The 21,039-nt window shown below is 36.4% G+C and overlaps 1 protein-coding gene across 10 annotated transcripts in view; it reads left to right on the top strand.

The window, feature by feature from the left end:
* Positions 1–21,039, top strand: part of EYA1 (EYA transcriptional coactivator and phosphatase 1) — a 284,064-nt gene that overhangs the window by 193,292 nt on the left and 69,733 nt on the right. For all 10 annotated transcript variants that reach the window (XM_045504413.2, XM_045504411.2, XM_045504412.2 and 7 more), the window contains 2 exons: positions 6,338–6,420; positions 6,834–7,020. In XM_045504413.2, coding sequence (XP_045360369.1) covers positions 6,338–6,420; positions 6,834–7,020 — 270 coding nt within the window. The remainder of the gene's footprint in view (positions 1–6,337; positions 6,421–6,833; positions 7,021–21,039) is intronic.

Genomic DNA, 21,039 nt, shown 5'->3' with positions numbered 1-21,039 from the left:
CCAACATCTCCAGGCCCAGTTATATAAACACACATAGCCTTTCACTTATAATAGCTTTCCCCCACCTCCTCCAATCCTGAAAAGGAAAATCAGAATTGTAACATTTCCTGTGTCCCAATATGCTATTAATGGTATGTTCAACATTCAGATTTGGGGGGTTTCCCATTAAAGAATGCCATTTCTTTTTCTGAACTGTTATTCTTTTCTTAAACAAATGATCAAGAAACATCTGTCACCTACCTTAAGTTTCTCCCCCTGCTGCCTTATCAACCTGTCACTCTCTGATCTTCTCCGTTGGAGAGTTTATCCTCACGTCTTGCCCAGAATACTGTTCTTGATGTTTTTCTGTGTGTTTTCCTTCCCAATCTAACCAGGTGTTTTCATTTCATCCACTGAGCAGCTCCATGTCAGAGCTTGTGGTGCCCACGTAGGGAGCATGAGTCCGTGTTTCTTTGTGTTGTTTTCATGAGTTTGTGTGTTTTTAAATTTTCCTCCCAGGCATAGACTCATAACACAGCTTCTTTTGGTCCACAACACTGTCTAGAGTGGCAGTTGTGCCTTTACTGCACCAGGTAGATGTGCCAGTAAACGCTGTTGCCTGAACTGACTTGAGAAGTTTTTTTTTTTCCCCCATAAAATAACATGTGTAACCTTCCCATTCAGACTATAAAATTTATCAACTTTAAAAAGAAGGCAATAGAATGAAAAAAATAATTTTGTCTTTTAGAGATGTTCTAAAGGGAAAGATTTTTCCAGCATTCTGTTCTGGAAATTAGTGTTTCCCCTCCCCGCCAGAAAAGAAGCAGAGCTGTGATTTTTTTAACCTTTTTTTAAAAAAATTTTTGAAGTATAGTCAGTTTACAATGTAGTGTCAATTTCTGGTGGACAGCACAATGCTTCAGTCATCCATATCACTTAAATGTGAAATCTGAAAAAAAAAGGCAATTTTTTTCATGATGGTAAACTATTTAAACTTTTAACTAATGTTTTCCTTTTAACCAATGGGGAAGAAGGGATCCCCATTGCCACCCCACTTGGAGGGTAACTTAATTCCAAACTTTACCAAGAATATTGAGCATTACTGGAGCTTCATTTGAACTAATCTCTGCTAAATTCCCTGAGTGAGAAATAATGGGTTCTAAATGGAAATTCATTCTACTTTGGGGGAATTTTCATTATATAATGTTACATAAAGTGTAAAACAATTTATCATAGAAAATTTCTGTTCTCTTTATCTAGAGATGACTTTTCATGTAAAGTCATTTGTGTCTAGGAAGGGAAGTACCTCCATATTACTTTTGATAGATGAATTCTCAATACTAAGCCTAAATCTATGACCTAAAGTTGCAAGTGGAGACTCATGAATCAAACAAAAACTCTTAGAGGATGAATCCTAATGGAAGAAGGAGGTCTGTTTTTCCGGGTCATGTCTGATGCCCTTTCTCCCCTGTGGCATCCATATTCAAGCTTGGTGCATGGCAGCCTTCTGCACAAATGTGCCTCTTCTCCTGGGCCTGTGCAGAATCGGAAGTGGGTTTAGTAGCTACACATGGAAGCTTTCTTGGGAGCGTTGTCATTGCTGTTTTGCCTTTGCTTCGTGGTGTTCTGAACTTGCGTGAAATTCATCTGGTAGTCCTGGTACCAAATCTACATCAGATCAGCCGTCAAAGTGGGACCCTTTCTCCCTATGAGCTTTATGCAGCCCAGCACAAGGGCCACAAGCCCCCAAAACACACACTGAGATGCTTCCATTCTGTAAATGCTTGGTGAGTGTGATTCCTTTCTTAGTGTAAAAACAAAGCTTATACTGGTACGAGTTTTTTGAAGCAGTTGCTTAAACACCTGCTGAATTGGTCCTAAAGCAAAGTGGCTAGAAATCAGGTACTCCGGGTGTTTGGTAAGCCTGTGGATTTTCAGGTCACCTCCTCCCCCTCCTGCCACAGTAAGACAGTGATTCCTGTGTCTGAGGAGAGGCCCAGATTTGTGCCACTTAACTGGTGATAATCACTCCTGGTGATTCTGTAGCAAATAGTTAGCTGTATGTTGAATATGTTGGTAAAAAAATATTGAAAGGAAAAGAACTCTGGTGACTTTGAGGGGCAGTATACTGTGGAGATTAAGAGCTTCAACTCTGGGGCCAGATGGCCTGGTATTGAATCCCAGGTCTGCCACAACTGCTTATAATCTTGGGCAGTTTCTTCATCTGTAAAACGGGACAGAATAGCACCTGCCTTGGGGGTGGGGTGGTGGTTTTAAGAGCTTGTGAGTTGTCACATGCAAAATACTTGATTTGGGCCTGGCTCAGAGTAAGCACTCAATGCATTTTAAGTATGATTTTTTGTTCTTGTCATTCCTTTTTGGATTCTATGTTTGCACCCCCTGTGTTTTTCCATCCTCTTAGAAAACTTGGTGAATTTCAGAACTTCCCATGAAGCAATAAAGAACAGGGTAAGAGCACATGAGAGAGCATTGTGTTGACTCTAAAACCAGACAGAGCTGTGCTGAGCTTCACTTCCACCCCTTGTAAGCTCTATTATCTCAACCTCATCCTCTGTTTCCCTACAGTATCAAGTTATTGTCACGTATAGATAGAGCATGTAAAAGCCAAACTGACTCCTAACATACAGTAGGCATTCAATGCATGTTATCCGTTGTTACTAATCATATATGTAATATATGCATATAGCAGAGCTAGAGAGGGAGACAGAAATTCCATAACCGAAGTTAGGAGGAAAGAGAGGAGGGGAATTCAGGGATGATTTTTCTAAGGAAAGGCGTTTCTGGTCCATGCTGAATTGAGGAGCTGATTAGAAGTTAGCCGGGATGCAGTGGGAGAGGGTAAGAGGTGAACGAGTAGCCTTAAGAGAACCGCCTGTGAGGCTGGAATGTGTATCTGGGTGGGGTTGGGGTTACTGGGAGGAGACCAAAGAAATCTAAGAGATAAACTGAAGTCAGACCAAGTAGGCCCTGGAAAGGAGTTTGAGTTTTATCCTGAGGGTCACAGGGGCCACTAACAGTTACTTATTGAACAGGGGAGTGAGAAGGTCAGATAGGCACATAGAGAAAGTACTCAACTGGATTTGTGGAGGATGAACTGGAGGGGCCAGGAGGCGGGCCGGAAACTCAGTGCTGGTGGCCTGGACTGGAAGTTAGCAGCTCTCTTTGCCTAAGTCCTATGTGGAGGCAGCTGGGGCGGCCCTGCAGATCTGATTCTGGGGGTTCAAAATGAATATTGCCTGAGCCTGACTCTGCAGTCTGTACCCCTCTGCCTGAAGTAAGTTAGATCCTTGTGGAAGTTGCATTAAGTCTCCTGGGCCACTGGAGTGCCGTTAAACTCCTGCTTCAGCATATGGAATGGAACGGAATCTCAGCCTGCAGTCAGCCAGTAAATGAGTATAACTTATGTTGAATTCCAGCTAATGTACAGTCGTAGGAGTAGCGTGAAGTCTGGAAAGTCACTTGAGTACCATTTCGAGTACTGAACTGTGATTTACTTGGTCAGTCCCCAGTGGCCTCTTTGTGCCCAGATAGCTTCCATGGTCTTTTCTACTTTGTTCCAGGGAGTAACTTATGGAATGAAAACATCCCTTTTTAAAATATAGTTTCTATATCTTACTCATTTTCTTGGTGGATGGGGAGTATTGAGGTCAGTATTTATTGTTCCAAAATGTATAGTATAAATGAAAGGAGCAAGTCATAACCTAAAAATGTGGAGTTTAAATGAACATAACAAGCCATAATCCAAAGTAATTTTTCCTATCAAATGTATAGAATAAAGTTTTAAAAAGTATTGATAGTCAGACTCTTATCCAAAATAAATTTATATCTTTTTACAAGGAATCTTTTAAATGCTCATTATAAGTTTGTGATACATATAATATTAATATAGGATATATTAAATAATAATATATAAATGTTTATTAATATAGAGATATATAAATAGAAACTAATATATTAACTAATAATATATAACATATGTTTACTATATTACATATAGTTAATATTAATTGTTCATTGATGTACAGATATATAGAGTGATTTATATGCCCATGAAGTCCAATGTTTAAAGAAATAGAAAACAAAACTGTTAACCTGATAAGACCTAGAGGTCCAAGCCTCTATCTTAGTTATCCTTTTGTCCTCATGCAGTTATCACCATGAGCCTGTTTTAATACTTGTTTAATAGATAACGTGATTGCCACGTGTAAGTGAACGTTAATTTGGGAAGTTGGTCTACTGAGGCTGTGATGCTCGTGGTGGATCAAGTATTAGCAGTGTGAGTGTGAGAGCTCTCTGCTTCTCTGTGATAGGTGTTTGGAGAACTTTGAACAACTGACATTCCTAAAATTTATAATTGAGGAAACCTTAAATAAGAGTCTGTGATAACTAAATTTAAAACTATCTTAGGAAATCTTTTCCCTTCTTAATAAAAATAACAAATCCTTGGATTGGGTTTTCAAAGTTCATAGATGCTTGATAAGTAAGTAGGAAAAGAATTTTAGATAAGAAAAGAGAGGAAGTCATATTTGTCTGGTTTGGGACAGTAAAAGGAGGGAAAAGATACATAAGTACAGTGGAGAATTTTAGAAACATTTACTGGAATAAACAAGAATAGTTCTGAACATTTGTGTTACTGTGGATTGTTCATTGTGTTTTCCAAAACATGACCTCATTTGATCTGTTTAAGAACCTATGAAATAGGGTTTTGCAGACAGGGAAGTTAAATCTTAGAGCAGTTAGATGATTTGTCCAGAGTCCAAACAGATCATAAGTAATGAACTGGAAACTCTAATCTATGTTTTCTGACTCTTAAGCCAGTCCTTAAATGTTCAGTAGCAAGTGTATAATTAGTGCATATTAACAACCGCATTGTAACTAAATGCATCTGTGCCTTAGGTAGTTCACACTGAAGACGTCCTCCTTAAGGTGCCAACATATTTACTGCCTAGGATGCTCATTTGCCATAAAATTTTAGTTTAAAAAAGTTTTTTTCTATTTACAGACATTACACAGGTTCTGAGTAGAAAATTTTTGTAATGTACATTGGCTCCATGAACATTATGTGACCATAGATTGCACCCCTCCATGGATTGAGATTTTTGTGCTTTTTAGAAATATTTTATGCTTTTAAAAATATTTCAAATGAGATCACAAAAAACAGTTTTCATTGTGTTAGTTTTTATTTTAACAAATTAGTATGAAATAATTCCCCATGTTGTTCAAGGTCATTATGGTACTTTTTTAATAGCTTCATAGTCATCCATTTTCCAAATAACACTTATAAGGACTTGGAGATGCTTTGTATGTTTTGTTATTAGAAACAACACTGACGAACATCTTTGCTAAGTACCTCATTGGATAAATCCATGGTTTTTTCCTTAGAGTAAATCATGGCAATAAAATTGCTAGGTTAAATGGCATATAATTTTTTTTCTTTTTTTTTCCTTTTTCAGTTTTATCAGGTAGAATTATTACAGTTTGACTTAAAATTTCTTGATCATGACTAAAAGCCCAACAGCTTCTCCTATTCAGATTCCCATTTTGTCACATATGAACACCATTTTTTATACATTTGCCATTCCCTGATCTTTTCAAAAATTGTTGCCAGAATGATCATCAAAAATAATGCATTGTTGCTTTGCATAGTTTAACTATAAGACAGTAAATCAGTTGAAGGAGCAGGCTCAGGTTTGTTCTTTTGTTTGTATCCTGCCCAACACCTGCTGTTTATTGTTGAGCACAGAGACGTTTAACAAATAGAGCGTTATCTGCACAGCAGGTGTAATACATAAAACATCGATCATGTTCCTCTCTGATCTTTATCAAATACTTCAGGTGCTTCCATTCATTCCTCTGTGAAATGAAATAATCAGCTTTTTCGGCAGGTTATTCAAATGGCAAGTACGACTTGGAAAGCATTTTGTTTTTTGTGCTAGAGGGAACTTTAAAGATCATCTAAACTGATCTCATTACTTTACAATAAGCACATTTAATGTAAAGATGTGAAAAATCCTGGTGTGTCTTACAAATTGAAATGGAAAGCTCGACGTCTAATATTTTTGCATGAATGTATAATTCTGTCCATAATTTAACTGAGTTCCTCATGGCCTCAGAAATTTAAACCTCTTTACTTTTTAATTCTTTGTAGTATAGTGAACCTGAAATTGTCAACCATTTTAAGAAAACAACACTTTAGGCATGGCAGTGGATTCTGGTTTGGGAAATAGACCAAATGCATTTGCAGTAACCTACAACTGCTTTATCTGAGTACTAATCTCCCATAGACACATCACTCTAAGTAGCTTCGTCAACGATGTTTCTTTTTATTTTGCTCTAGGTAGCAGTTTTACAACATCATCAGGCTTATATACGGGAAATAATTCACTCACAAATTCCTCTGGATTTAACAGTTCACAACAGGTAATTTTAAAAGCAATTTAACTTCTGAAATTTTAAAAAATGTAACAGATGATTTTCTTACATAAAAAGACCCATTTATATTACACTGTGAGAGCTTTCTTAAGCCTTCTAATATATATTTTTTTCTCTTGAAAAAATCTCTTTAGCAATCTTATATGGTGAGTGGTTTGATTTTCAGATTGGTTTAATTTTACCTAGTAATACACCATGGAATAGGAGAAATATGAAGATTGACTCTGATCTTACATAAAATTTGTTTGCAAGTCTGAGACCTTCAGTCAGTGGGTGTTTGTGGGTCCCTCTGCGAATGCAGAGAAGACAGAAACACAGACGTAATTGTGGTTATACTCTGAAATGTAGGAGTAAGCAGCAGTATTCTGACAGATTATCTTTTGTGTGATTTGCTTTGGTAGGACTATCCGTCTTATCCTGGTTTCGGCCAGGGCCAGTACGCACAGTATTATAACAGCTCCCCGTATCCAGCACATTATATGACGAGCAGCAACACCAGCCCCACGACGCCATCCACCAACACCACTTACCAGCTTCAAGAGCCACCATCTGGCATCACCAGCCAAGCAGTCACAGATCCTGCGGCAGGTAATTGCGTGCATCTGATTAGCACCACAGGCTCTATTTCTGGTGGTTTAAATGCAAATTTCTGCAATCGTATATTCATGTCATGGTTGCACACTTTTGACAAGTCTTGGCAAGGCCTTAATGTAAGTCGAGCAGCATGATTGTGGCATGAACTTCGCTTTATTTATATTTGCTTTAAAATTTTACTATAAAATACATAACTTCCAAAGTGCATGAAAGATTTTGTTTAGCAGTGCAGATAGTCAATTTTCAAGATAAAAATAGCTTTTTTGATGCATAGCTATAAATATTTAGATATAATTCTTAACTATAATTATAACTAATGTGTTGACATATGAATATTAAAATAAATAACATCACCTCAAATTTAAATATTTAATGGTGAGAAACATTAATGTTTTTCAAAAATCAAGTAGCATTAAAGGGTTGATCATGGAAATGTGATTCTCGGTGTCCACCCTTTCCCACTGATGACCTGCTGTGACCTTTATAATAGTATATCTGAGTGTGAGCATTTTTAACTCCTGCACAGAGCTTGATGGGCCTTTTCAAATGAAAGTCTCTGAAAGTTTTTCTACTGTGTCTTTAATACTTCTCCGCCTCCATTAATTTTTTCTGGAACTCTTACTATTGTATGCTTAATTTCCTAAATTGGTCTCTACCTATTTTTCTTATGTTTTCTCTCATAATCCTTGCATCCTTATCTTAACTTTTTAAAACGTAATCTCTCTTCTCGTGGATTCTGAGGTGAGCTATTATCCTTAAAGAAGCAGCGAGTTTTTTCCCTTTGGCTTTTATTCCTAGAGCCAAAGCCCACTCAGTCAGGTTAAAATGGTCTTACAGTGAAAGACTCACTTCTACGACTTGATCATAGAGTGTCAGTTCTGGGCAGTTACCCCAAATCATGGAGGGGGAAAGTTTTTATGTAATGGATGCTTATTTAAATTTTGACTATAGGTTTATCTTGTAAATCTTAGCAGGTGACCCTCCTTAGGACTCTTAAGTGTTTAGTTGTTTTACCTTTTCTCTTAAGTGCATGCGATGCTGTTTTATTCTAGAGTAGGAAGTCGAATCATTCTTAATCTTGCCTTCCAGCTAACTGCAAATACTCTGCATTTCTGTTGCACATCTCAATTCTGGACGTGCTTGTCTTTGATCATCATTATTCCATTTACCTTTATTTAAAAAAAAAAACTAGACTGATACATTTTTCACTCAGTTCACAGGTATAAAAACAGTATTCATAGAACCTCGTATACGGACCTCTTCTGTCTTTTGATTATATTCCACATCTATGTAATCACATTTAAATAAACTTTGTTACAGAAAGTATGGAATGCAGTGTAGAAGTTATGTAGAATTTTCCTCTCCACTCACATAAACTTCATATAAGCATCAAAGAGGGAAAGTAATGGCTTGTTCAAATTTAGAAATATCTTGTGTTTTTTACATGAACCTTCTGGGTCATGCAGGCTTCTTGAGACCAAAATGCATTTTGAAATGAGGAAAGCAATGTGAATGAGAACTAGGAAAGCTCTTTAGGGTCTGTGGAGTAAGAGCTTGAGAAAAGGAGACAGCAGAACAGTTTTACTTAGTTCATCATATTTTGGTTATGAAGAGCACAGTATAAAACAAACTGGTGAAGACTTAATCATGTTTCTTAAATTAAGGTTGATGAGAGCTTTTTAGAATTAGGACATGTCATAAAAGTTGATCTCTGAAACTTGACATTGTTCTAAGTGAACTTTATTTATAAAAGGGATGCCATGTGAAAGAGTGGGGATGAGTGGGCACGAAGCCACACCCTGTGGGGGATGATGCGAAATTATAGTCAAATAGGTACTTTTCAAAATTTATATATCATTTTTGAAAGGTGCATAAATTTATTTTAAGACTGAATAATCTGTTTCAGATTTTATTTGAATAAATGCTTAATGTTTTAGATACTTACTACAATTTCAGTATCTTTATGACTACAGAATAGGAATGAGTTGAACTGGGGAGAAAATAATATTTTCAGATTTTTTTTTTATGTTCACTACTTCCCACTAGAATACATGTGTGTGGATCAGCCTTCCTTGTGTTATGTAGTTAGAAGTGGAAAGGTCAGCGGGTTTACACATTAAAAAAGAAATGTGGATTATTTTAAAACTTCAAGGAAGATTTAATCTGGGTTTTTCTTTTTTTTTTTTTTAATTTGTGGTAAGATTGGGGGTTCAGCCTAAGTTTTTTGGTATTGACTCTCCTTTATTCCTAGTCACATATAAAATTATAGATTTATCCTTCTTGATGAAAAGGGAGTTTTGATGACAAAGTACATGAAAATCATTTAAAGAGTTAGGAGGAATGGTTTATTACATTTAACTTAATGTTTTTGTTTGAGTTTGAAGTAAACAATAGTTGAAATAATGAATGTCAGTTTTTGTTGAAATTATTTCAGGTGTTTTTTTAAATTTTTATTTTAACAGTCTATTGCATTTAAAGTTGGTATTTTCTAGTACTGGAAAGTTAAATTCTAGTCATTATGTGATCTTAGGTATGACCAGATTACTGCTCTCAGTTTCATGAAATTCTGCCATACAGATGAATCCACAGTACATGAATTCTCCCATCCCTTATGACAAGTGTTCTTTATTGTTTATAGAATTGTTACATCACAATGAACAGATAAAGATAACCTTGGTAAGGTTTGTTCAGAGCAAACATGTAAGGATTCATTTGTTTTTAATTTAAAAAATTATAGGAACAGTAGTAATCTTTCAAGTCCACAATAGTATGCAGTATTACTTATAAATATGTACCTCCTCATGAATCTTAAGGTGAAAATTATTTTAGTATGTTTATAAATAAATATTGAAAGCTGTATCCTCCCTTCATTAGACATGTGTAATACATTAAAAATAACGTAACTTGAATGTGAAAATTTAATCTCAAATTTTAAAAACTAAAAACAGTGCCTTTGCGTTCATTTAAAAAAATGGGTTTATTACTCATGCATTGAACATCTTAACAAAATAAAATTTACATCATCTGGAGATATATAAGAATCCATCTACTTTGAGAAACATAGTGAGATTTAGCCAATCATTCAGCAACATTTTAATTTACTCCTTGGGTTCAAGAAAATTATGCCTACTCTTAAACTAGCAATGCCAGCCTCCGCATGCCCAATTGCAGGACATCTTGGTTGTTTCCAGTTTGGGCAGTTGTAAATAAAGCTACTATAAACATTTGTGTCGGTTTTTGTATAGACATAAATTTTCATCTCATTTGGGTAAATACCGAAGAGTGTGATGGCTGTATTATATGGTAAGAGTATGTTTAGTTTTATAAGAAACTGCCAAAATGTCTTCCAAAGTGGCTGTATCATTTTGTATTTCTACCAGCAATAACGAGAGTGCCCATTGCTCCACATGCTCGTCAGCATTTGATGTTGTCAGTTTTCAAATTTTGGCCATTCTACTACTAGGTGTAGTGGTATCTAGTTGTTTCACTTTTATTTTCCTAATGAAATATGACTTTGAGTATCTTTTCATATAATTATTTGCCATCTGTATATCTTCTTTGGTGAGATGTCTGTTCAGATCTTTTGCCCACTTTTTTATTAGGTTGTTTGTTTTCTTATTGTTGAGTTTTAGAAGTTCTTTGTATGTTTCAGATACAAGTCCTTTATCAGATTTTTTTTTTTTTTTGCAAATACTTCCTCCCATTCTGTGTCTTGTCTTTTCATTCTTTGAACAGTATCTTTCACAGAGCAGAAGTTTTTAATTTTAATGAACTCCGTCTTACAAATTTCTTTCCTTTCATGGAACATGCATTTTATTTTGTATCTGAAGATTCATTGTCAAACTAAAAATTTTCTCTCTTTTTTTTTAAATTGATGAATAGTCAGTTTACAAGGTTGTGTCAGTTTCTGGTGTACAGCATAATAATTCAGTCTTACATGTACATACATATATTCATTTTCATATTCTTTTTCATTATAGGTTACTACAAGATATTGAATATAGTTCCCCGTGCTCTACCGTAGAAACTTGTTGTTTATCTATTTTATATATAGTAGTTAGTATCTGCAAATCTCAAACTCCAAATTTATCCCTTCCCACCCCCTTTCTCGCCTGGTTACCATAAGTTTGTTTTCTATGTCTTTGAGTCTGCTTCTTTTTTGTAAATAAGATTTTCTCTTATGTTATGATCTAGAAAATTTGTGGGCATAGAGTTGTTCATAAAATTCTTTTATTATCCTTTTAATGTTCATGATATTGCTAGTAATGACCCCTCTTTCATTTCTGATATTAGTAATTTATATCTTCTCTCTTTTTGTCCTGGTTAACTTGGCTAGAGGTTTATTAATTTTATTGACCTTTTTCAAAGAGCCGACGTTTAGTTTCATTGATTTTGCTCTGTTGTTTCCCTGTTTTCATTAACTTCTCTGATTCTTGGTATTTCTTCGCTTACTTTTGATTTCATTTGCCCCTCTTTTTCTAGTTTTCTAAGGCTTGAAGTTTAGATTCTTGATTTTAAATTTTTCTTCCTTTTCTCATATACACATTCAAAGTTCCCTCTAAGCACTGCTTTTGTTGCATCCCACAAAATTTGATTGGGTATTTTTTCATTTCATTTAATTCAAAATTTTTTTTATATTTTCACTATCATTTAAACGTTCCCTTTGAAAGAGGTATATATTTATAAACATTTTATTGGATGAAAATCTTAGAAGTTTGATAGTGTACTGTATGTGTCATTTGTTACAGATGTCCAGTTGCTCATATCTCCCAAATTAAATGGCTTTCTATTGTTAGAGAATGTGTTTAGTTTCTGAGAGAAGGGTATTACATGGTACCTTCAGATTCCACTATCTAAAGAAGAAAATTTTGGTCAGAGTCAACTCTATTCAAATCTAAGACTGTAAGATAATATTAAATCCAATATTACTTTAATTTTAAACGACAGATTTCATTTTCAATTCCTTTTAACATTTTAAAAGAAAAATTTCTTTAAAATGTTAAATTTATTTTTTAAAAAATTTTTGCAAAGATAATGGTTTTCTTCTATGTTTAAAAATAGAGGTAAGGAAAAAAGAAAAAGACATTTCAGGATGTTTTCCTTTTGTGCTAATATCTAAACTCTGATATTATTATCTCTCAGCCACTAAAGTGTAAATAGTATATAATTTCTTTAAACTGAATTCTAAAATCTTTTTTTATTGAAGTTTAGTCAATTAACGATGTGTCAATTTCTCGTGTACAGCATAATGTTTCAGTCATACATGTAAATACATATACTTCTTTGCATTTTTTTTCATTATAAGTTACTGCAAGATGTTGAATATAGTTCTCTGTGCAATACAGGAGAAACCTGTTTATCTGGACTCTGAAATCTTAAGGCATGTTGTTACCAACATAACTGAATACATTTTTTCAAAAAGTCATAAAAATAATTTAACCACTTGAGAGTAATTCATGAAAAGAATTTTTTAAATTGACTTTTCTTAGAAGAACACTTAAGCCATCCTTTCAAAAATATTTTTCTTTATTGTATGACCCACCTGTGTATAATCAAAATATGAATACTCGTTTGTAATCCAGTCACTCTGCTGTATTGAAATAATTTGGCTTGAAAACATTTTTCTAGTCCATAATGTTTTAGAACATCTCAATAATTATGACAGTGATCATATTATAAGGAAAAATACAATTATTGTGTTTAGAGCTTTACATTCCATTACTTGCAGTCTCACAAGCATAGCCATGAAGTAGGTACTATTGTCTCCACTTTACAGATGAGGAAAATGAGGCACATAGCTCTTGAATGCTCAATAAGTGTTAGGTATTATTAAGTTAATAAAGAATTTTGAGGATGTGGAATTCTTCTGAAAGGAGTATTCACCTGTAACATTGTATTTTGAAAATAATACAGAGCAATCAGAGAGAGATAAAAAAGTAAATGATAAGTAAACATTTTAGGTTAATGCTAGTTATTTATTTATTAGGAATGAATTTCAGTACGGATGCCATAGAAAAGTTACTTTTTCAAAGGATTTGTTCATTTGAATTTCTTACAAAATCTTGAAATCTACCTTTTCATGCCCTGACTGCACGCAGACAATTTACTGGTTAAGGTGATGTACAGGGATCTTGCCAATATTGAATTTCAAGTGACAGAGGAAAAATCAGTATAAGAGGGAATTCAATATGCATGGGAAACCGTTTGTTCCCTCTGCTTCTTTGATCCTTGCCAAGGCACACGAAAGTGGAGCAAAGCGCATGAAAAACAGGGGAACATTCTTGTGCAAAGTGGCAGGAGAGCTCTGAGCTCTCACGGGAATTCAGTGTGACAGGATGAAAAACTAGACTGCCAGCCATCTTCCCTATGAAGGCAAGAAATTTGGGCCACGTCTATACTACCTAGCGTGCCTACATCTGCGCTCTGTAGACAGAATCCCTGGGTTTTGCAAAAGCTTCCATCTTGACTCTTGTTTGGCTGAGTGTGCGGTTTTGCGGATCTTGAGGCGGGCCATACTTGCTCCTGTTCATTGATGCCTTGTGGGGTTTGTTCAGCTTAGAAAGAAACTATTTCACCAAAACAATTTTAACTAGCAGTTTGGAAACATTTGCCAGCAACACAAACATCTGTATCTAAAATAGCCAGGCTATTAAGATGTGAGAAAACAAAACAGATCTTTGTCTGGGGTTGTTGTGTTTGATTGTCTAAAGGTGTTCTGTTCTGTTCTGTTGTTTTCTTTTCTGTTGTTTTCTTTTCTTTTCTTTTCTTGCTCCTTAATGAGATTATAAAATTCCTGGGAATAAAATCCACTCTTTGTTTATATTGCCAGGAATGTAGTAAAAATGAATTGCCTTACCTTTGAATTTTGGACTTGTTTCCAACAAGTGAAAAATTCAGTGTTTTAGCATTTACCTGTTTTGTGCCTCAGTACTGGTTTGACTAATATTTTCAGTTGGCCTGAAATCAGGATACCTTTAAGAGTCAAATTTAGTACACTTGGATTCCAATATGTAATTTTTTCTCATATTAATATAACACATGATTTGCATATAAATAAGAAAATGTGTATTATTGAGCTAATTAATTAGTTTACTAACCTCCCAAGCGTTTATTATTTTATCTTCTTTTGTAGCTAACTGAGTCATTGTCTCTGTGAAGTGCTAAGTGTCCTATGGGACCAACACAAATCAATGTGATAAGTTGCCTTGTCTAAGTTGAAGGACATCAGCATTTACTGATTCAGTTTTTTAATTGGAGATGATTCAGAAAAGGACATAGAAAGTTGTATTTGCCATCCCTCCACCTTATTTAATTGGGGTTAGATGGTTTCATGGATGAATTTTGGATTAAGTTCTAAATAAAGGTAGTATTGAGGACTTATGGCTACCAATTTTGTTCCTAACTTCATAGCCAAAGAAAAATTAAGTTTAATAATTTTTTTTTTAATTTACTGAAGGCTAACAAATGAGGATGGAACAAAACAATAAAGGTCCACAAGGGTTTACATAGAAGAGCAAAACCGCCTTCAGATTCTGCACCAGCCCCTCAGTTCTTCTCCGCAGAGTTTCTGGTGTCTCCTTCTGGGGACACACTTTGCTCCTATAAACATGGATGTGGCCCCTGCCCTGAGCACTTTTATTTTTCCACATTCAAAGAGCTATACTTTTAATTATTTCTCTTTTTCCTTAATGATCTTAGCATATTATACACACTATTCTATACCCTACATTTTGTACTTAGTAATATACAGGTAAAAATTCAATATGTAGTTCTCTTGTTTTTATATTTCATATACAAATATACTAATGGTGAATATATTTTGAGGACTTACTATGTGCTGAGCACTGTTCTAAGCTCTACTCATGCACAAACTTAATTCATTCCCACCCAGATCCAGGAGACAGGTGGCGACGTCATTTGCAGCATCTTACAGACAGGGAAGCTAAGGAGGGATCAGTGACCACACTGGGTTTAACCTCTGGAAGCTTGGCTTCAGACTTGAGTTCTTAATTAGGAAAGCATGCTGCTTCTTGAAACCACTGAGTCTGAAGTTTCAAACAAGCAGAAAAATGAAAATGTAAGCAAAGAGTCACAAAAGATAGTAGCTATATGGTAATAGCATTTTCTTTAATCATTCGTAGCATATATTAGCGTAATCACTCAGGAGGGCATGTAATCAGGAGGCATTCAGTTAAATGTGTTAACTGAGCTCTATTTTGCTGATAAAGTAACGTAGGTCTGCAGTCACAGGCAAGTGGTGTGTAGTATATTGAAGGTGATCTTGTACTGTATTTCCTGAGTAAAAAGATCAGTTTGTGGGTCTCCTGGATGATCCCACAAATCTCTTATCTTCCACTTTCCTGAATCTGCTCTGTCCCTGCTTCCTGTTTATCCTATTTAGTAATTATCTGCCTTGGACTTGCTTAGGAAACAACTTTCACAACACCTCTTCATCCTTCCCCTCTCCTTCCCCCGCAAGGACCTCATTCTCCACCTTGCCAACTTTTTTTCTTTTTTTCTTTATTTCTCCACTCACAGCTCATGGCTGAGCAGCACTAAGCAGAGGATAATGATATTCCTGTATCAAGGACAAGGGAGGTCATGCATTGCAGATGGAAACCATCTTAATCCAGGACAATCACCTTCTAGCACTTTTGAAAACATTTCTGTGACCCCTTCAGAAACTTCACTCAGTCCCTCTTTATAAAATTGAAATTGCATTTTCTTCAGTGCCATTGTTTAAGACAAATTTTACTGGTTTTCGTTTTCATGTTGCTGCTGATATTTGAGTGTAAGTTTCTAGTATTTTACATTGTACTCATGCATTTTTCACCTAGATTATTGATTGGCAATCATGGATTGGAAATCACATCTACCATTGTTTCTGTGAGAACAGAGCGTCTGAGTTTCAAGCAACTGACTTAAAAATATTTTGAACAGAGCAGATTTGAAAACTGACAACTCTCTTCTATGCACAAATCCACTTGAGTAACGTTAGCATGAGGCAGTAGAACGATAGGGAAGTTTTGAATTTTAGAGTTAGACGTGACCTTATAGATTCTTTTGCCTAGGACTTTCACTTTACAGATTATGAGTAAGGAATCCAGAAAGATTGGATTTTGCCAAAGCTGCACAGCCAGCCTGCCATCAGTGGCATCTCTTGAGGGCAAGTTGGAGTAGCAGCCATGCAAAATGTCATGACTTGACATCATGGGTTCTCCCACAGTGCCCTGGGCAGCACTGCTATCTCTTGAAGATGGAGATGGATGTCCTTTAATGAGTTCCAAGGTAGGATCAGTTAGGGACACAAGTTTTTGGTATAAAGTTATCAGGATTCTTTTATGTTAAGGCTTTTCTGGTCCTTTGATCCAGTAATATTCACAAAAGTTGAGTACTGTCCAATGCTTTCCAGTCACACCTTTCCAGTACCACTCTCCATCCGCCCCCACGCCCATGGGGCACATCTGTGAACTTCTCTTGGGCATCACACTTCCTTGGAATATAACTCAGAGAAATTGGAGTGGCGGCTAGGGATTTGGCATTGGGCTAACCTGGCTTGGAATCCTGGCTTTGTAATTTGCTCTGGGCACATCACTTAGCTCTTTAGTGTATCAGCTTTCTATAAAATGAGGATAAAACCACTCTTCTGTACAGGATGAATGTGAGAATGAAATTATGTGGTGGCTTGCAAAGTGACTGAAGGATGCTAGGCCTTCAAATATTTGTTTCTTCAATTATGCATTCAACAGAAATGCGTAAATGCGTGCTGTGTGCCCAGCATCATGCCTTCTGCTGGGGACATAAAGGTGACAAGAGAGGCAAGGTCCATGGCCTCAGGAGGCTGATGTGTTCTTCCCTCCTGAAGATGATGACTGTGGTGCATTGTGCTTTGTGGGGTTTTTTTCAGAGATAAAGCCCTCAAAACATGCCTCACCTGTTTCCTCCACATGAAATGTCTGTGGGGTATTTGAGCCAGAGGTTGAAACATGTGAGAAGGATGGTAGACATTTCTATGAGGTTGTCCATAGAGTATTGTGGAGTGGATGAAGGCCAGACTCCAGGGGTGACAAAGGTCTCTGTAAGTTAGTTACAATTTTGACTGAGGACTTAATTTACCTGGGAGACCTCAATTAGTGATTTGTGAAAGGGAAACAATGGTTATAGAATACAGATAGAGAAATCAAAAAAATTCTTTGTAATTAATTTAATTAATACTTACTGGTCTCTGACTTCTGGTTAACTCTGTAAGACTAGTCAACAAGTTTACTTGCCTTGGCTTATTTTACCCAAGTTTTTATGAGAGGATTCTATGGCTGACAGTGTAAAGTTATCAAAGTTTCTTTGTCTTCTCTTAGCCTTTTTTAAAATAATTTTTTTGAAGTATAGTTGATTGACAATTTTAGTTTCAGATGTATAGCAAAATGATTCAGCTATACAAATACATGCATATATATACACACATGTATTTTCAGATTCTTTTCCATTATCGCTTTTTACAAGAAATTGAATATGGTTCCCTGTGCTGTACAGTAGGTCCTTGTTATTTATCTCTTTTATATATAGTAGTGTGTGTCTGTTTATCTCAAAGTCCTAATTTATTCTTTCCCCATTTTCCCCTTTGATAACCATAGTTTGTTTGCTATGTCTGTGGGTCTCTTTCTGAAGTCTTCTCTTATCCTTTGAGATAACAGTCCCTGAGAATCTTACATAACGTAATGTATTTTATTCAAGGTCTTGATGAGGTTGTTTGTTGCCAAGGTAGATAGCTCCCACTTTCTTTCTTTTTTTTTTTTTAACATTTTTTATTGATTTATAATCATTTTACAATGTTGTGTCAAATTCCAGTGTTCAGCAGAATTTTTCAGTCATACATGGACATATACACGCTCATTGTCACATCTTTTTCTCTGTGAGCTACCATAACATTTTGTGTATATTTCCCTATGCTATACAGTATAATCTTGTTTATCTATTCTACAATTTTGAAATCCCAGTCTCTCTCTTCCCACCCTCCGCCCCCCTGGCAACCACAAGTCTGTATTCTCTGTCTATGAGTCTATTTCTGTCCTGTATTTATGCTTTGTTTTTATTTGTTTGTTTGTTTTTGTTTTTTAGATTCCACATATGAGCAATCTCATATGGTATTTTTCTTTCTCTTTCTGGCTTACTTCACTTAGAATGACATTCTCCAGGAGCACCCATGTTCCACTTTAAAAGTCTCCCAGTACAAGGCTGTGTTCACCCTCCGTGACATGCCACTGTGGAGGCTTCTTGGCCCATTACCTTGTGGGTCTGTGTGGCTCCCGAGTAGCTTTCTGAGGAGCATCACAGGCCTTCCCTGAAGGCTGTGGCCTTCTGCCTGGGAATCTTCCCTGGTTAGGTCTCTGAATTTCCATAAGAGAATGTCATTTCCCTTCTCAGCACAGCTAACTTGGTAACAAAGTTTATGAGTCTCTCTCAACACAGCAGCCAAGAACCGCTCCACTCCACGTAGCTCATAGTATAACCTCCTGCCTCATCGCTGTCTAAGGCTCAGGTAGCAGCTTGCTTCTGTCAGCTGCCAGAGGGTAAAGAATGGCCTCGTTCTTCCAGATAGCTTCAGTTTTACCCTCAAAATAAGCAAAATGCCCAACATCAGTGCTCTGTGCTCAGAAGCGCAGTCCATTGTGAGGAATCCGCTGTAATCGGCCTCAGAAGTAAGAGTCTTGTAAAACATGCTGTTTTATTTACCACGAGGGTGGGTTCCTGGGGTCACACAACACCCTCCCAGTGAGCAGTCCTGTAAGGCATTTCTGTCCCGTCTCTGTACGAGGCACACTCACGTTTCTGTAGAGAGATGGGTTTGTCCGACCTCATGTACCGAGTAAGCCATTGACTGTCCTGCCTCTGCCTGTGTTGACTGCCGACCTCTGGGCGGGTGCTGACCACTCTCCCCACCCGACTTTATTTTATTCACATTCCCCACCTCAGTTTTTCTTCTGAGGTGCTCATTCATTGTTTTAAAGGGTTGCTATACAGTTATTGTGTATATATTTGGTGGGTATCTTAAACCTTTTTGGGGGAAAGGTAGGATATAAATTACTCAGAAAATAAACTTAAGAATTACAGTGTTTTATTCACTATGATTAAGGGCCAAGGAAAAGATTCACCATGACCACTCCATGCTCAGGAAGTACCTGTTTCGCAAGTTACATCACAACCATCTTTTTTCTTTTTTTATGGAGGTGCTAGGGTTGAACCCAGGACCTTGTGCATGCTGAGCATGTGCTCTGCCACCAGGCCATACCCACCCTCCACAACCATCTCTTACATGACACCATTTTGGTTAATATGTGTACCAAAACCTCTTCAAGATTCACATAATTATAGCCCCCCAAGAGCTCACACATCTCCACCTTTCCTTCACTTGGCGGAGTCTCACATCTGCCCTGTCTAATTAATAGGCTTGTATTCATTTCAGTTTGGCTAATTTATATAAAAAAGCATGTTTCCAGTTGTAACATGCTCCCCAAATGTAAGAATTCATTTTCTCTGCCACTGACATCATTTTCTTTTTCTTTTTTTTTTTTTAACACTTTTTATTGATTTATAATCATTTTACAATGTTGTGTCAAATTCCAGTGTAGAGCACAATTTTTCAGTTATATGTGAACATATATATATTCATTGTCACATTTTTTTCTCTGTGAGCTACCATAAGATCTTGTATATATTTCCCTGTGCTATACAGTATAATCTTTTTAATCTATTCTACAATTTGGAAATACCAGACATCATTTTCAACGTCTGTGGTTTCTTTTCTTTTCTGTCCCTGGTGACATTTTAAATGTTCTAAGCATGCTAAGAACTTTCTCTCTGTGGAGACTCTTTCCTTTCCAGTCTTCCACTTAGCGTTCTCCCTGAGGTGTCCGTTTCAGTACATTTGTTCATCTAATTACCTCCCTTGACTCAGCTTTGATATTGAGAGTGGTTATAGAGGAAGCACATTGCTTTTGAGATGTATTCCTTGGACTTGCCACTAAATTCTATTACGCTGTTCTCTGATTGAAGGAAAGGCAGAGAGCATAGTTTTTTCTACTGCCACCTGTAAATGCGGCTTTGGTCATGCTCTTAAACATTCCCTTAGCTAATCATTGAGCATCTCTTAATTACAAGGTACTCTTAGGTTTGATTGGGATACTGAGAGCAAGAGGGTTATTCTCTGTCCCTAAGGAACATTCTCTGTGAACAGCCAAGCCTAATAAAGGTTGGATTTTAAAAATGGCATGATAAGAGAAGCAGCAGTATGTTCTAGAAGAATGCAGGGACTAGAGATTTCTTTTCCAAAGTGTTTGGAGAAAGAAACTAATGAAGGAGGTAGAATTTATCCTCAGCATCAAAAGATGTGAATGAGTGAGGGACGGAGAGGATAGCGATAGGATATTCATTCAAGGCTGGAGATGAAGACCCTTTCACAGGGACTCAGTGATGGTATCATCTCCATCAGAACAAACTTCAACTGTATTTAAATTTCACTGAAGGATGAAAGCATTTTTAAGCTGGAAGATCACTTTATGATCATCTTTACCAGTGAGATACCTGAGCCCAGAGAGATGACTTGAACAATTCACTTCACATGACAACACTAACATGTTATATGAAATACTTCAGCGTGAATTATCTTATATAATCTTCACAATGGTAGCGTCCTCATTTTATTGTTAAAGAAGCTAAAGTCCAGATAATGTGCAGATAATTATTTAAATGGTAAGTTAGCAGAGCCGTTCAGATCATACTGTCTGGCTTCATTGGTTATGCTGTCCACTACAATGAAATTTGAACTGCTCATCTTTTCATGTTCTGTCCTGTCAATTAGAGAGGATGTAGAGATGAAATGTGCAGGATCCAGTCCTCTCCCACCACAGGTGGATTATTTTCCAAACATTGAATGAGAAGAAGTTCACATTTTTGGAGTCAGTGCAGGTTCTGTAATCCATGCAGCTAAGCCTTGGTCCTGGGTATCTCGCCTCCTCC

Source organism: Camelus bactrianus, chromosome 29 (assembly GCF_048773025.1).
Source record: "Camelus bactrianus isolate YW-2024 breed Bactrian camel chromosome 29, ASM4877302v1, whole genome shotgun sequence".
In the NCBI taxonomy this organism is placed as follows: domain Eukaryota; kingdom Metazoa; phylum Chordata; class Mammalia; order Artiodactyla; family Camelidae; genus Camelus; species Camelus bactrianus.
The sequence above is the reverse complement of the archived record's forward strand: the minus strand, read 5'-3'. Positions and strand labels throughout refer to the sequence as shown.